Source organism: Mesoplodon bidens, assembly GCF_964165515.1.
Source record: "Mesoplodon bidens genome assembly, chromosome: 19".
Lineage (NCBI taxonomy): Eukaryota > Metazoa > Chordata > Mammalia > Artiodactyla > Ziphiidae > Mesoplodon > Mesoplodon bidens.
The window spans coordinates 2450483-2467875 of NC_138179.1; the positions used below are offsets into that span (position 1 = coordinate 2450483).

Sequence of the window (17393 nt, forward strand, 5' to 3'; positions counted from 1 at the left end):
TGCTGTGGGTTGGTCAGGTAGCTCTGCTGATCTTGGCTAGACTCGCACATCTCAGGCACAAGTGATCTGGGCTGACCTAGACTGGCCTGCCCCATGTGCCCTTCACCCCCCCCAGGGGGCTAGACCAAGCATGTATATATGGTGGTGACGAAAGTGCTGCAGAGAAGCAGCAGGACATGCAAAACCTCTTTAGGCCCAGCCTCAGAACTGACACCCTGTCACTTCCGCCACAAGGCCAGCCCAGATTCAAGGGGTGGGGAAAAAGACTCAGCCTGGAACTGCAGAGTCACGTGGAGCAGGATGTGGGTAGAGGGAGGGATGAGACCTCTGGCCATTAGGACATTGTCGCCTTTGCAGAGTGCTTGTTGGACAAGTTAACAGGTTCCTGCCATCGGAATAGAGACTAGCTAAATCATCCTCAGAGTTCAGAAAGCCTGCATCCTTAGGGTGTACTTTTAAGGCCTCTATTTAATCTTTGTACCTAGTATGGTAACACTTTACATACCCTCGAGTGTTACTGCAGTCTTCTAAGTTAATTGGCACCCTGTAATGTAAGGATTCTCGGAAGCTGGGTGTTTTGCAGTGAAGGGAGCCCTGATGATGGTTTTCTTCTGAAAGCAGTTGGTACAAAGAGGGTCAAAAGTGCTATTTCAAACTCAAATTATGACTCTCTAGGGTCAAAGAGGTCGTGAGAAGCAGACAGACCACAGACTGGTTATGGGAAGGAGAGGAGGATCATGAACCAAACTGAATCACAAGGAATTTCACCCATCAGTTCTAAGAGAGAACCCATTGGCCAAAACCAAATTATTTTCTCTCTTCTCAGCATTCTTTTTTTTTTTTTTTTTTCTTGGCGGTATGCGGGCCTCTCACTGTTGTGGCCTCTCCCATTGTGGAGCACAGGCTCTGGACGTGCAGGCCCAGTGGCCATGGCTCACGGGCCCAGCCGCTCCATGGCATGTGGGATCTTCCCAGACCGGGGCACGAACCCGCATCCCCTGCATCGGCAGGCGGACTCTCAACCACTGTGCCACCAGGGAAGCCCCTCAGTATTCTATATAGGGGATAATGTTCACCAGCTGGCTGACGCTCATCAGTGGTAACACTAGGATATGGTGTCTGTCCTGACGGTATGGCTGTGTTTAACCTCCTGAATGGGGAGCACATCAGAAAGGTTGGAGATGCTGTAATTAGTCTTGAGGGTTAAGTCGTAAATGCAGCTACAGTTTATTACTTTGATGCAGCCATAAACTAAAGAAATAAACCATCAACTTGAGATTGGGACACGGAACACAGATTGTGGCTGTACCCATTCATTGATGCCTTCTAGCTAATCAGCTAATTGAACGTGAGATGCTAAATTCTTGTTAAGTATGTAAGAATAAAACACATCCTATCTTCAGTTATGCTGTTTGGAGGTTTAGGCATGCCTACTCTATGACAAAAGTGGAGGCCAATTTTGGGTTTGAAGGTAACTTCTAATCTTCTAGATTTAAGCCCTTTGTTCCACCCTTTCCACCGGAAATCCTCCTTGGCTCTCCTGGAAGTGACTTTCATTAAGATGCTTTTAAAAAGAAGAAAACAATGTTCCAGCAAACTGCAGAGTCTACACCATGGGGTTGATCCTGTCCACCCCTGATATTTCAAAGAAAGCCTTGGAGAAATACCAAGCTCAGACTTAACAAATACAGGAAGAAACCACATGGTCATCTCAACAGATACTAAAAAAAGTCATTTGAGGAAATGTAGTATGTGATTTCTGATTTTAAAAAAACAACTCTCAGTGCAGTAGGGATAGAAGGGTTGGAAATGCCTTAGCTTGTCAAACTGTTATCTGCTAGGATTCTGTAATAGACCTTAAGGATATGAAGCAGTAAAAGTTTTTTTCACTGAAGTCTGGGACAAGCAGGGACCTCCAGTCTCATCCCTTTTACCTATTGCCTTGCAGAGCCCAGCCAGTGCAGTGAGGTGTGCTTTTAGGTAGGAATTATAAACATTGAGGCAACAACTATCTCTAGAGGCAGAAAAGATTATTTACCTAGAAAACTCAGAGAAGTTAGAACTATTAGAACTAATAAGGGAGTAAAGTGGCTGGATATAAACCCAGCATTTTAAAGACCAGTAGCTTCTTATATGTCAGCAGTAACCAATTAGTAAGTCTAACAAGGGGAATTTACACTAGCAACAACTACGAGAAAACATTGAAGGGATAAACTTAGCAAAAAATGTGAGAGTTTAAAGTGAAGAAAACTGTGAAACTTAAAGATGTAAGAAAAAGAACAAAAAATAAAAATGGGGAGTATACTAAGGTTATATTGAATGTTTAAAAGGTATCAGTTGTCCCTAAATTAACCTATGGCTTTCATGCAATCTTCATTCAAAAATCCCATTAATAATTTTAAATATAACTTAATATATCCTGAAATTCATCCAGAAGACTGTAAGAATACTGAATAAAATTTTACGAAAAGAACAGTAAAGAGGGAAGAACTTGCCCTATCAAATGTCAAACCTTACTTACCATTATATTAAGGCACTTGGAGAATACTGTGTTAAGCCCCTTGCATGTACTTTATACAAAAATAAATCTTAGGTGATTCAAAATCCTAAAAATATAAATTAATTATAGTTGTATTAGAGAAAAGTATAGAGTAATATATGTACACACACGTATGTACACACATGTATATGTATACATACATACTTGTATACGTGCATGCATATAATATAATTTGGGGATAGAGAAGGTATGAAATTAGCGGCCATAAAGGAGAAAACTAAGACATTATTACCATATTACAGTGTAAGATCTCGTCAATAGTGCAAAACTCTATAAGCAAAGTTAGAAAACAAACAGTCTGGGAGAAAATATTTTCTACAAATAAAACAGATGAAAGGATTATATCCATCGTCCATAAAGAGTTATTTCTATAAAGGATTCTTACAAATGAATCAGCAACAAAATCCATTTAAAAAGAAGCAAAAGATATGAAGAGGGTGGTATACAGGAGAAGAAATAGATCCAATAGACATGTGAGATGCTCAGTCTCACTAGTAACAAGGAAATGTAAATTCAACAATAGTGATATTTGTGTATATATCAGATTGGCAACATTTTAAAAATTAATATTTAATTGTACAAAAATGCACTCTTAGAAATGTTGGTCTAGATAAGATTCAGCAATGCTTTTAGAAATATAAAATATACATGTCTTTTGTATGAGCAGTCTCACTTCTAGACATCCCTTCTCTAAAAATGCTCACATACCTAAAAATCCTTCCATTGGGGAATGATTAAGTAAATTGTTACATATCCAAGCTATGGGATACTACTCACCCTCTAAAAAGAACAGAGTAGTTCCGTTTGTACTAACATGGGAAATTGCATATGGTATACTGGTATATTGAAAAAGTAATTTAAGATCTGTGGGTAGTATAATCCTATTTGGGTTAAATCATTTGTATGTAAAAACCAAGGATTGAGAGGTTCACACCAAGCAGTTAAGGGTGGACTCCTCTGGGAAGAGCAGCAAGGTAGATTGGGGGTAAGGGAGACACATTTCTGCATTTGTTGAAATTTTGCAATGAACATCCTTGGTAATTTAAAAAAGTAATGTAATGATGCATTCTTAACTTGAAAAAAAAATTTTTTTTTTTTTTAAATTTCGCCTTACGCGGGCCTCTCACTGTTGTGGCCTCTCCCGTTGCGGAGCACAGGCTCTGGACGCGCAGGCTCAGCGGCCATGGCTCACGGGCCCAGCCGCTCCGCGGCATGTGGGATCTTCCCGGACCGGGTCACGAACCCATGTCCCCTGCGTCGGCAGTGGACTCTCAACCACTGCGCCACCAGGGAAGCCCTTAACTTGAAAATTCTTATATTAAAAATTTGCAAATCCACAAAAGGTAGGACAAAATAATAAAGATCCTCCTCCCTGTTACTCAGTGATACTATGGACACTTAGGAATAAAGGGGGAAAAATGAGTCTAGCAGAGTTAATGCAGTAGAAAATATAGACAAACAAGATGATGCAAGGATATCTTGGGAGAAAAGAGACCCGGCTGTGTTTCTCATGTCCTTTGCTGGTTGCTCTGTGATGCTGGGGAAGCTATTGAAAGCCATTGACTCGTCTGTGGTCCAGTTAGGTTTTCTCTGTGCTGCAGGTAGGGCTGACCTACTTCCATTGGAAGAAAGGGCTCGAGAGAAAGAATGCAGATAAAGCTTCTGCTTAAATGTGAAGTGTTATTGTTAGAATGTTCATGAATGAATGACAGCGCCCAGCATCTCAGAGGGCCCCCAGTAAATGAGGAGTGTTCTTTGTAGAAGCGGAACTCTGAAGTAGGCACCACTGTGAGGAGTGGGGTGGGGATAAAATAGAGAAAACATGAAAGACCATGTGGTCTGGTAGAGGAGGGGGTGTGTGTGTGTAAACCTTAACATGTATAAATCAATAAAGGGGATTTAAATACAACATAATTAACAGAATACTGAAGTACTAGGGAAGAACTTGAAGTAACTTTGAGCAATTAGATTTGGGAAATATTAATTAAGAGATGCTTCCAGAGGGGAGCAGAGGGTGTATCTACCTGTGGGTGTGTGTATGTGATGCGGGGGTGATGCGTGGGGCACGGTGGTTGAACTGAGAGGGCATTGGGTAGCTTTATTATTAAGTTCAGAGAGAGTTTCTAAAGGGGAAGTAAAATACCCGTTTGACTCAGATATGGTCCATTTTCTGAGGCAATGTCGAGAGGCACAAGATCAAATCTAGCTTGACACCATCCAGTGCAGAACTCAGCAGCCTCTAGAAGCTGGAGCTGAACTGAGCGTGGCTAATGAGAAATCTCCATCCTCTGCCAATGCCTTGGGACCCATCTCTTCCTCTTTGGCAAGCAGGATACAAAGAGAGCTCAAAGCAGAGTGGGGACCAAAAGGTCCCCAGAACGTTCATTCTGCAAGCTCCCCACCAGGCCTTTCCGGAAGGCAGACAAGCCTGGTTTCACAGGTTAGCCAGAAAGCAAGTCGATGGCTTTGCTCTTCAACCCGGGGTAGTTTCTAATGGCACCTACAGGATACTCCACGCGGCGTCCAGCCTTCAGCAGTGAGGGAGAAGAGGACGTGTGCTAAACCGAGCTGAGCTGTATCCTCTCACTTATTCTCTGGGCGTGAAAGGGGTGATTGTAAAATTCAAATGAAACTAGAAGTTGAGGTTCAGAGCTCCCCACATAAACGCTGCAGTCTGTTATTCCGAAATGCAGTCCGCCCTTTTTCGAGGACCTTTGTGCATTTCAGTGCTTTGGTTTGCAGAACCGTCAAGTGGAAGTTAGATCATCTCCGTTGCATCTTTTCCATTTTGCTCAATATTCCTTGAATGCACACATGGGTTAGCACCACAGCCCGGTAGCTCGTCTCCTGTCTCCAGTCCTGCCCCCTTCAGTTCACTCCTCACACTTCTTTCCACACTTCAGCTCTGCTTATCACTTCAGTGCTCAGAACCGCACACTTCAGCTCTGCTATCTTCAGTGCTCAGAACCGCTCAGTGACATTCAAGGCCTTTTATAACATCCCTGCTGCCCACTTCCCTTGACCACATCTCTTGCATTTATGCCTCTCTCCTTTCCATCTTGTGTTCTGACACAGCTACCCAAGACTACTTGTGGTGCCTCAAAAATGCAACCCTCTGTCTTGTATTTGTCCCTGGATTACCTTTTTTGCTAATTACTGTGTGTCTCAAGACGCCGCTATTCCAAGCATCTTCTCTAGGAGTGTTCCCTAACCTGCTTCGGGTTACATCCTTTCCCCCCACCCTCTGGAAGCACGCGTGGTTTCCTTTCATCCCTTCACTATATCTCACTGGCTAGTTTTGGTCTGATTCCCTGACTCCCCTGGAAAACACCTTAAAGGTAAAAAAGAGTACCTGACACATAGTTGGTGCTTCATGAATATGTTGTAGGACGGAATGAATGCATGTGTTTTTTTAATTTAGTTTGTGAATATGTGTATGTGGGTCCTTGTTTTCCCTGATCTGACCTGAGTAAAGCCATTCAGCCTGCTGTGCCTTCAGGAACGATGTTAGAGTCACATTTAAGTAAGTTTAAGACTCTTGCCCTCATCCTGAGCATCATCAAGTAGCTGTCTCCTGGGCCTCCGTAGAGTGTGCATGAATTAAAACTCCTGTGTTGTTCCAGGCCAGCTGTTGCCAGCCAACCGCAATACTCCGAGCCCCATTGACCCTGACACCATCCAGGTCCCGGTGGGCTATGAGCCAGACCCGGCCGACCTTGCCCTCTCCAGCATCCCCGGGCAGGAAATGTTTGACCCTCGCAAACGCAAGTTCTCTGAGGAAGAACTGAAGCCACAGCCTATGATTAAGAAAGCTCGCAAAGTCTTCATCCCAGATGATCTGAAGGTAAATTGGAACTGGAAATTAGGCTGTGGGCAAGTGGAGGGTGGGATCAAGAGGCAGATTAAGAGGGTGACCCCAGGAAAACCACACAAGCTAGTGAACAAAGACGTGTGATTTCTGATCCCATTTCTTGGCATGTGACGAGGCAAGTTGCTTCCTCTCTGGGTGTCTTCTGAACTACGCCTTTCATATCTTGATAATGCATAGACAGAAGGAAAGGCAATAAAATGGAGTGCTTTGCAGCCCATGAAGGAAGCAAACCCACTACTATCTGCAAGGAAACCTATGAAAGCCTAGTAAAATCAAACCAGGATCCTTCAAGGTTGAAAAGAGAAAAAAAATTATTTGGGAAGGGCATCTGGACCTCATCGTCCCCAAGGGTTACCTTTCCTTTGGGAATTTAACACTAATTAACTGCTTCCATTTCTCTGTAGGCCTCAGGGAGTAACAGCCAGAGACAGGACCTCTCTCCACATTGCCAGCCTTGGATGCTAGGGTGGGACTTTTAAGGAAGCTGGTGGGTTACCTGACACTATTTATAAGTAATATTCACTCTGTGTCTCAAGTAAAGATCACTTGAGTGTCTCAACAAAAGGTTAATTTGGGGTTGGTTTTTCTCTACTGTGTTGAAGGCACACATTATTTATAAAGGAAAATAGCCTTACCTTAGGAAATCAGATACAACTTAAAATTAATCTGACACATTTAATGATACCTTAGGAAGAGACTTCTAAACTTACGCCATGCCTACTACTACCCAAATAGAACCATTTTCATCACCCATTGCTTAGAATATTTTGTGTTTATGCTGCTTTCCAATCAGATGGACAATAGAGTTATGATTGTATACATTCAAGGCATTGGAAGCAGACATGCTTCTCTAACTGCTGACCACCATTTCTCAAACCTAAATACAGTTCACATGAAGAGATACTCCTGTTGGGAAAATGGGAGTTTGGGACATTGTCCTGGAACTGATTTAGACCATTTACTTCTGCTTTTCATATATACAAAGAGCACTGGAGGAAAAAGTACCCAACAGATTTAAGTCACTGCCGGCATCCAGTACCTCAGATTACCTTCAGTGATGCAGAATCATAAAATGTCCGGGTTTTGGGACTTCCCTGGTGGTGCCAGTGCTTAAGAATCCGCCAGCCAATGCAGAGGACACGGGTTCGAGCCCTGGTCCGGGAAGATCCTACATGCCGCGGAGCAACTGTGCCTGTGCACCACAACTACTAAGCCTGCACTCGGGAGCCCGCGAGCCACAACTACTGAGCCCGTGTGCCGCAACTACTGAAGCCCACATGTCTAGAGCCCATGATCTGCAACAAGAGAAGCCACCACAAGAAGCCCTCTCACCACCACGAAGAGTAGTAGCCCCTGCTTGCTGCAACTAGAGAAAGCCCGCGTGCAGCAACAAAGACACAATGTAGCCAAAAATAAATAAATAAATAAATAAATTTATTAAAAAATAAAATGTCGGGTTTTAAAAGGGACCTCAGAAATTCATTAGACCAAAGTGATCACTTTACCACTGAGGAAATGGAGACACAGAAAGGTAGAGGTGAGCACTGCTAGTTAGTGTAAGGCCCAGCCTCGTCCCCAAGTCGGCTAGCTTCCAGAAAGGTCACTGAAGCACGTTGGCCCTGACAGGAGCTACATCGGGAGCCTTTGGGTGACAAATCAATAGCTGTCACCTTGAGAATCAAAAGAGGAAAGTGCATAGTAAAAACACCAGAAAATTGAAGCTAGTCAGGGAATCGATGGTTAGACTAAGATGGGGTAAGAAAGGGGCCCCATGGGATTAGGTCCTGGGCGATTAGGCATCTTCTTTCAGCTCATGCTTTTCCTCATCCTGTGTTCTTAGCCATACAATTCTGTGTGCATTTTGGAACTTGCCTCTCAAACTAAACCGGCGAGCCCATTCAGTAGGGATTTCCTCTTGAATGGAGGCAAGTTTGAAGGGATGCTGCTGAGTAGTAGATACAACTTCCAGCCAGACCTGCACATGGTCTCCAAATTTACAAATTTAAAGCAAAGAGCAAGCTTACTTAATTACCCTGGTAACCTCAGCAACAAAGAGGCCACGTGAAAAACGTCTGTGCTGGAATGATGCATGTTACTGCCACCGTGGCTGGGCCTGGCCTTCTCACGTGCCAGTGAGGGGAGCAGGCAGGAACACTGTCCTGCCAGGTGTCCCTGGGTTCCTTCAGTTGTGAGTAAAGTCTCAGGCCCCAGAGCATGAGCAATGGTGAAGCAAGAAGCAGAGCTGTAAGATGTTTGTCACGTGGCAGGAGGGCTGAGCCGGGGCAGGTGGCCTCCAGCCCTGGATGAGCAGACCGAGTGAGTGAAGTGGCCCTCCCTGCCGCTGCCTGCAGTCTCTCTCTGGAGCCATTCATTTGGGTTAGCGGGCAGCCCCAGGAGGATGAAGGGGTGGCATACTGATTCCTAGCTGAGACTCAGTTTAATCGCCTTGGTGTCTTTCAAACACCCATTCATTCACTTGACACATATTTTTCAAATGCTAGTGTCTGCCAGGTCCTATGTCAGGGCCTGGGGATTCCAAGGGGAGCCGCTACTGACAGCCCCCAAGTGAGAAAAAGGGAGTGTTGACATGTCAGGGGGGGCCTGCTGGGCAGAGGTGTCATCAAACACCAGACCCCCAAGAAGATGGGACTGGACTGAGGAGTTCTTTGCCAGGTAGGGCTACCTCCGTAGCCAGATGGCATCTGCCCCTGGGAGAGAGAGGGGAAGTGTACAGGTGATGTCTCAGCCCCACTCAATATCCCGCTCTCCCCGCCCCCCATTTCTGTGCTGACAAAGGTGGGAAAGCTGGCTTCTCTCGTCTGGGACGGTCCTGCCCGCCTTCTGCAGCCTCCGCTCCACTCCTGTTCCCAGCTCCCCTCCCACCTGAGATGGTCCCCATTCCACACCTCGCCTAGCTCATCTGCACATGTGGACAGGTGAGGCTGGGAAGTGAAGCACCTTGGAAGTGAGAGGAGCTCAGAAACTGGTTGCTACACTGAGGTCAGCTGGTGACGCCCCTGGTCCTTAAGACCTGGTAACAAACCAGCAAGTCCACGGCCTGTGGTGGCACCGCATCCCCATCCTCCTGCCGCCGCACACAGCTTCTCCTTGTCTTCATGTACCCCTTCACTCCCCGGCCCCTGTGTGCAGGTTCTGACACATCCTAAGCCAACCCCTCTTTCCAATCATCTTGGAAACTACACTCCAGGGAACACTGATGAGTACGGTAGATTCACTGATTGACCAAGGGGGGTGGAATTGGGGCTTACAAAGTAAGGCAGACAACTTCTGTCAGAGCTGGAGCTTTCACTGTTGTTAATGTGCCTTAGGCTCTCTCGCCCCTGTGGAGTCTTGTGCTCTCTTAGCTCCTCCCAGCTTCTCTGGGCCAGCGGCCTAGTCTCTCACCCCTTCCTCCCGCTCTGCTGCGCCCTTTCTGAAGGGAAGCAACAAATCCTGCCCCAAGCTTAATTATCCAGGTATTTTCCAAAGGGCAGCCTCCTCTCTAAGAAGAATTCTGGTACTAGCTATTATGAAGATCACCTTTTTCACTTTGTGACACATTATTATGAAATGTGTAGCAAGCTGGGAGTGGCTTATAAATAAGAGAACAGTACTAGCTTGTGAAGGACAGATAGAAGGTGCCTCCATATGCTTTCTGTCTCACACTTCCTGTCATTGTGCTGGGCAAGTGTTGGCTCAGGATAAATGGCAGGGATGGCGCAGACCACTGACCTTGGACTTTGCTCGCAGCCTTGGCCTCAAACCATGTGACCTCCTCCAGTGCCAAATGCCTCTTGGAATCTTGGGGGAGGGGAAGAACTGGCTCACTCCCTTATTCTGGGTGGCACATAACTGCAGGTATTAGCTTTGCTAGGATTGAGGAATTTACTGTTGCAAGTTGTTGAAAAAAGGGGGTTGCAAAACCCACCAGGTGGCACCATAAATGGAAGAAGACTTACATTTCTCAGTCCTCCTAGGAGGGTTTTCCCTTTTTTGGCAGCGGGAGCAGTGATGGGGGCGAAAGGAGGGATTGCTTCCATGTTGACCACAGTTAAACATCACTTAGGCTCAGACAGCCTAGAAAACAGTTAAACAGGAAATTAGAGTAGTTATTGAAATGTTAGCCACCAATATGAGTATTGATCAGTGGCAGGTGGAACTTTTTTGTTCTTAATTGCCAAAGTACACATGCCCATTATAGAATAGTCTAGTAGTTCAGGAGGATACAAAACAAAAGGTGAAAGATCCTACCTCTCTCCTTGGCTCCCTCCTTCAATCCCCCTTCCAAAGCCACCACTTTCAATAGCTACGTATAAATCTTCTGGGCCTCTTTCCATGAATATATACTATTATAATTTTTTAACCGAAGTGGGATGAGGAACCTATTGATCTGCAAATTGCCACTGTTTCTACCCACATAGTGATACGTCGCTAGCATCCTTCTGGTTCAGCTGGATCATTATTTTTAACAGTTGTGTGAATCTATCATGATGTAGTTATTAAAGCTCCTGGTAATTAGGGGGTTTTGCTCATTTTTTTCTATTACAAACAATGCTGCACTAAAAATTTTGGGCCCGCGGGTGCGCACGTGCGTGAGGACTGCACTAGGGTGCGAGCCCAGAGGCACGGTGCAGATACTGCCAGGTCGCCTTCCAACAATACTGTATCAATTTATTCAGGAAAGCACGCTCCCAGGGAAGAAAAGGGTTTAACATTTCCAGCAGAGAGGGAAGGAGTTAGGCTTGTCCTTCAGGGAGTGCGGGAGGCCCGGCTTCGCTCGGGGACGTGCGCTCTGTTGGGCGGGAGAGGCGGCCCGGGGAAGGGTGGGTGCCGTCGGCTGGCAGAGCCGGAGCCGGGGGCGGGAAGCCCGGTGGGGGTGCGGGCCGCGGGCCGAGGTCTAACCGCGTCGGTGTGTGTCTCCCCCGCCCCGAGCAGGACGACAAGTACTGGGCGCGGCGCCGGAAGAACAACATGGCGGCCAAGCGCTCGCGTGATGCGCGGCGTCTCAAGGAGAACCAGATCGCCATCCGCGCGTCCTTCCTGGAGAAGGAGAACTCGGCGCTGCGCCAGGAGGTGGCCGACCTGCGCAAGGAGCTGGGCAAGTGCAAGAACATCCTGGCCAAGTACGAGGCCCGGCACGGGCCCCTGTAGGCCGGCTTCCGCGGGCGGCCTCAGGCCCCGGACAGGGGCCTCCTGGTTGATCGCACCGCACCTACCGACCTTTCTGACATCAGCACTTTACCAGATGCATCAACAGGACGGACTCACATTTTGGCGTGGGTGTGTGTATGTGCTTGTGCTCATGTGTGGTCAACGGGTGTGTGTGCGTGTGTGTGTGTGTGTGCGTGCGTGCGTGCGTGCGCGCGCGTCCCTTTGCACTTGCCATTTTGATAGCCCTCCATCGTCTTTTAGTTTCAAAATGAAAGGTGCCATGTTTTTACTGGACTGCGGAGACCTCTCGTGGGTTTCCTGACCCCCTTCCTCCTCCACTCCTGCCCTTTCCGCGTGGCTTCATGTTGGCACTTACCTACTCTTCCAGGACCCTCTGGTTGGGTTCGCTAAGAAGGGCCCTGGTGAAATAGTAGATCTCGGTTTTCAAGACCACAGGCTCTTGTTTCTGTGTAATCTGTAAGTTGCCATGCTAATAAGGTGCACAGAATAATTTAGCACTACACTGCAGCTCCGTTCAGTTACAGGTTGCTTCCCTCCTATGTTCAGTTTTGGTGATAATCGTCTTCAAATTTAAAGTGCTGTTTAGATTTATTAGATCCCATATTTACTTACTGCTGTCTACTAAGTTTCCTTTTAACTCTACCAACCCCGGCAAGTAAGAGTACTATTATAGAACACAGAGTGTGTTTTTGCACTGTCTGTACCTAAAGCAATAATCCTATTGTACGCTAGAGCATGCTGCCTGAGTATTACTAGTGGACGTAGGATATTTTCCCTACCTAAGAATTTCACTGTCTTTTAAAAAAACAAAAATTACAGTAATGCATTTGAGCATGCCCAGAACATCCCCAGGACAGAGAAGCAGAGGGAAGTGCCAGGTCTAAGAACAAGGGGTTAACTTATCAGTATACAGCCAAAAAATGCATCTTGGAACAGTTTTTGACGTTGATGTGTTTGCTTTTGTTTTCTCCTCTTTCCCATACCCTTAGCCCCCAGTTTTCTAGTTAACTTTTTCCACATCCCTCTTGATATTCAATACAATTCAATTAAGATTCAGTTTTCCCCATTTTTTGTAATATATATGTTTTTGTGAATCATACCTTGTCGTTTTTAAAAATCAGTCAGTTAAGTTAATAAGTTGATGTTTTGTAAAACCCTTTTTCCTAGTGGTGTCATTTTTGAATGCTTCATAAATTAATGATTTGGGAGCTTATGTTTCTTATTCTCTGTTTGCTTTTGAACGTATGTGCTCTTATAAAGTGGACTTCTGAAAAATGAATGTAAAAGACACTGGTGTATCTCAGAAGGGGATGGTGTTGTCACAAACTGTGGTTAATCCAATCAATTTAAATGTTTACTGTAGACCAAAAGGAGAGATTATTAAATTGTTTAATGTTTATACAGAGTAATTATAGGAAGTTCTTTTTGTACAGTATTTTTCAGATATAAATACTGACGATGTATTTTGGAAGACATATATTATATATAGCAAAGAGAAAGCGAAAACTATTCCATGTTTTAAAATTATATAGCAAAGATATATATTCATCAATGTTGTACAGAGAAGAAGTGCTTGGGTGTTTTTGAAGTCTTTAATATTTTAAGTCTATCACTGACACATCAGCATGTTTTCTGCTTTAAATTGAAATTTTACAACAGTGTCGAAGCTTGCTGTGTCAGATTCTGCTCTAAAACATCTAAGGAGCTTCCTTATTTCCTGTTAGGTCTCAGAAAGAAGTCAGTTAACATCACCCAAAAGCACAAAATGGATGTTAGTCAAATATTTATTGGATGATACAGTGTTTCTTAGGAAAAGCATCTGCCACAAAAATGTTCACTTCAAAATTAGGAGTTCCTGGAATGGAGCGTCACTGCAAGCGTCCCAAACAGTTCTGTTCTCCTCTGTGGGCACGTGCATCTTAGGCAGTATAAGGCTAATATTGGTGCTATGTGTATGGTTTATAATTTGATAGATGTTTTGACTTTAAAGACGATTGTTCTTTTGTTTCACTAACTCGTGTCAAGAGATTCTGCTGTTGTTGCAAAGAAACATTTTCCGCAAGATTAAAATACCCTTTAATCAGTGGGATTTTCTAGTTTCCTGTGTCCAGAGTATGTAATTCTTTAGCGACCTGGTGGTCTCCTTGTCAATCCATCGGCAATGCTTCCCTCATAGTGTCATAGTCTTGGGAAATGTGAATAGTAAAATATTCCTGCTAGGTATCCATTTTGTCCCAAGCTACAGATTATGGTGGGAGATGGGAGAGTATTGGAATTGAAATACGTTGTTCAGGTAAATAACCAATAAAACAAACAAGACCCTTGGCAAACTTAAGCAGAACTGAATAAGTGTTATTCAGAGAAACAAGTGGACATGGAGTTGGCCTTTTTATAGGTTAAGAGACTAATTGCAGTAGAATTGTTAAATCGTCACTAAAACAGAAACAAATGGCATCTTTAAGTGGAGAAGTGTTGAAGGATTGTACTGAAGACCATCTAAATTCATTGACGTTTAAAATGGTAGCTGAAAAAACTGTATTTGAGTACTGGTCTTTCTGAAATTAGGTTGTTTGTATCAAATGAGCATCATAAATGTTTTCTGCAGAAGAGATAAGACGATCATAATAAAACATTCTTTGGCGTGCCAGGGGAGGTTTCAGAAACCTACCTCGTCTTAAAAATTTAAAAACTTTGGAGTCTGTACAGGTGCCTTATATGTAGGTCATTGTCACCACACACATGAGCACTCAACCCCTGGACTCACTGCCTTCTGTCCAGGGCAGTCAACTAGTAAAGAAAGCAGTTCTGCTAAATGGTATGGGAAGCCCGGCCCAATTTGGAATGACTTGGATCATCCAGGGTCAAATGAGTTCTGCAGACTGAAGCTATTAAAAGAGTCCTGTTGTAATTTTTCACCTTTCCTTCATAAGCACCTTTCAGAGATTAATTACTTGGCCATTAAAAATGAATCCAAATCATATTATGCCAACATCATTTAGACATGATTTGGAATGAGCGGCCTAGAACTTCCTGACAAGGTCACAGCATCATTTCTTTTGACTAGACTTGCAAAGAAAGGCAAAAATTGGTCAGCCTATCCTTCTGCTTGTGCCGCCTTGAGGACATAGGTAGGGAATGGGAGGGAGGTAAGTGATCACTTCCTCCCCTTGAGAAAGTGGCCACTTTTGACCATTCAAAACCCACAGTGAGCAGGATAGTGACAGGCCTTTCATCTTCAAATACAACAGACCACTGTGAAACCATCCTTTGAAGCAGAAGGACCATTTGTTTGAGGAGCATTCAGACGGACTTCTGGCATTGGGTGGGGAGGAAGCTGTATGAGAAAGCCCAGAGGTTCCTTCCAACTCACCAGTTTTGTGAGGGAACTCACAATAATTCTAAATGTACATTTGAAAGGTCTTGAGTCTGTTTTCAGAAGAGTCAAGAAGAATTTTAAGTAGAGTCCTTCCCACCTCCCACCCCCACCCCAAAGTAAAACAAAGGTCAGTCTGTAAAACGCAAGGAGTTTATCTACTTTTCCCCTAATGTTCCTTTTAGGAAAACTCAAATTTTATCAGCGTTAATCAGACCTATCCGAGAAGGTGGTAGACACCTGCTCTCAGTCTACCAGCTTCCTGCTGAGGGCTTCTAGGCCCCCACTGGGAAGGCCAAGATCTCCTCTAGGTTTTCTCTACAATTAACAATGTCATTTTTAAATGAGCAAAGCCATGTCTTCAATCTTGATGCATTGGACTTGGCAACTAAAGTCAGTACATTTTGCAGAGGGCCAAGTGTATGTAGAGGAATGTGTGTGTGTGTGTGTGTGTGTGTGTGTGTGTGTGAGAATAGTTAAGGCATAAAATCTTTCATTTTGGAGCACCTTACCGAACATAACAATAATCACCGTTATCCTTTTGGCAACACCGCAAAGACTGCATCTGTTAAACAGGTACAAGTTCACTTGAGGTCAGTGTAATTATACACCATGGTATTGGTGGTGTTTATTGCTGATAAGTCCAAACCTTTATCTGTCTGTTATTCTTAATGTTTAATAAACTTTGGATTGTTTCCTGTCTTTCCTTTATTTTTGTTGACAGTCTGCTGGAAATTAGATTCTGTTCCCAATTCTATCATAAAGAAGCCATTGACAGAGATTAATTACATAGATGATAAAGGAATAATACTATATAATTAGTGAAAAATCAACATTTACTGAGTCCTTACATGCCAGACCCTGTGCTAAACACTTGCATGGAATATTTGATTTAATCCCATGTCAACCCTATGAGGTAGGGACAATTGTTATCTCCATTTACAGAAGAAAGATAGAAGGTGCGGGAGCTAAGTAGCTGGTAGAAGTGACAGAAAAGGGTTCTGATCCATCAAGTGGGTGTCATTTAGAGTGGTGGTTCCCCAAAACCAGTCCAAAGACTCTTTTCTGGTTGGATGTATAAGAATCACCTGGGACCATATTACAAGACTGCAGACCCAGTGATTCTGAATCAGTACATCTGGGGTGGGGCCTGGAAATCTGAATTTCTTAAAGGTTCCCAGCTAACTCCCATGTGTGGCCAAGTAATTAGAGCCAAGGATTTACAGACTTGACCTTAATTTGAGTTCATGACCTTGGGGGATCCATGTAGAAGCTTCAAAACTTCCATAATTACCTGAAACTGTATGCAACTTCTTGTGTATAAACATTTATTTTTCTGTAGAGGAGATCCATAGCTTCCCCACCCCCCAAAGGAATCTGTGATGCAAGATGGAATAAAACCCCCTGATTAACCAGGAAGGCTGATGTAGAGTGGTGGTTCCCAGCCCAGGCAGCCCATTAGAATCACCTGGGGAGCTCAAAACACTGGCACTCATGTGCCACGGTCCAGGCCAAGGAGCTCAGCATCTGTGGCAGGAGAGAAGGGAGCTCTGGTGAGGGGCTCAGTGGTTCACATCTGTCACTTAGCGAGTGTGTGACCTTGAACAGCTACTAAGCACTTTTAAACCTAAACCTCCCATCTGTGAGAAGGTTAGCTCTCCACCCCTGAGGGTTGAGGGGAGAATCAATGACATAAATGCATAGTCTCTGGTACATCATCGGCCCTCAGTAAATAACTGCCACAGGGGCCTGAGGAGTAGAACGTGTACCTGTTGCACTTTTTCCAGTCCAATATTTCAGACCATTTGTTCCTCCAAAGAAGTCAGAAAACAATTCTGTGCAGAAGAAGGGATAGGTGGCTGGTAGCGAGAGAACAGGTGATGCCCCAGCACGGGTGTGGTTCATACTCTGACATCCCTAGTAGATCAGAGCTTTGGCCACAGGTTGGGGGACGTCCATCCAGGTGGCACCTTCCAATTTAAGCAGCTACAAGTCAGGGGTCAGCTCTATTTCACCATTAAACAACTTTCTCCTTTCTCAGAGGAATAGGCACAATGACCTTAGCAAGATTCTCTTTGAGTAACTGATTTTATATTTTTGTGTCTTCAAATCTCTTAGAGGAAATGACTGCTTCTCCATGCCTGGAGAGACTTGTGACTTTAGGATGGCAGGAACTGATGTGAAGCCCAGCTCTGTAGATGCCCAGTCACTCACAAGCCCTCAGTCCCCAGGGCCCATCACATGCTGCCCTTGGGATGGCTTTTCCATTCCCATTTAAACATAACAAACCTTCAACTGCCAAGCCCTTCTCTTCAAAGCACAGGAATTCCGTTCCCTCTTTGAAAATCACTGGCTTAGGAGTCTCTTTGGGCATCTTTAGCAAGGATCTGGGTGGGAAATGTGGAAGTCTTGCCTTT

At 44.6% G+C, this 17393-nt stretch overlaps 1 protein-coding gene across 3 annotated transcripts in view; it reads left to right on the forward strand.

The window, feature by feature from the left end:
* HLF (HLF transcription factor, PAR bZIP family member) overlaps positions 1-15671 on the forward strand; it is a 54365-nt gene extending 38694 nt beyond the window's left edge. For 2 of the 3 annotated variants that reach the window (XM_081218190.1, XM_081218188.1), the window contains 2 exons: positions 6184-6404; positions 11367-15671. In XM_081218190.1, coding sequence (XP_081074316.1) covers positions 6184-6404; positions 11367-11582 — 437 coding nt within the window. In that variant the 3' untranslated portion in view covers positions 11583-15671. Of the gene's footprint in view, positions 1-6183; positions 6405-6835; positions 7833-11366 lie in introns of those variants that run through there. The other variant, XM_081218189.1, reaches the window with a different exon arrangement.
* The last annotated feature ends 1722 nt before the right edge of the window (positions 15672-17393 follow it).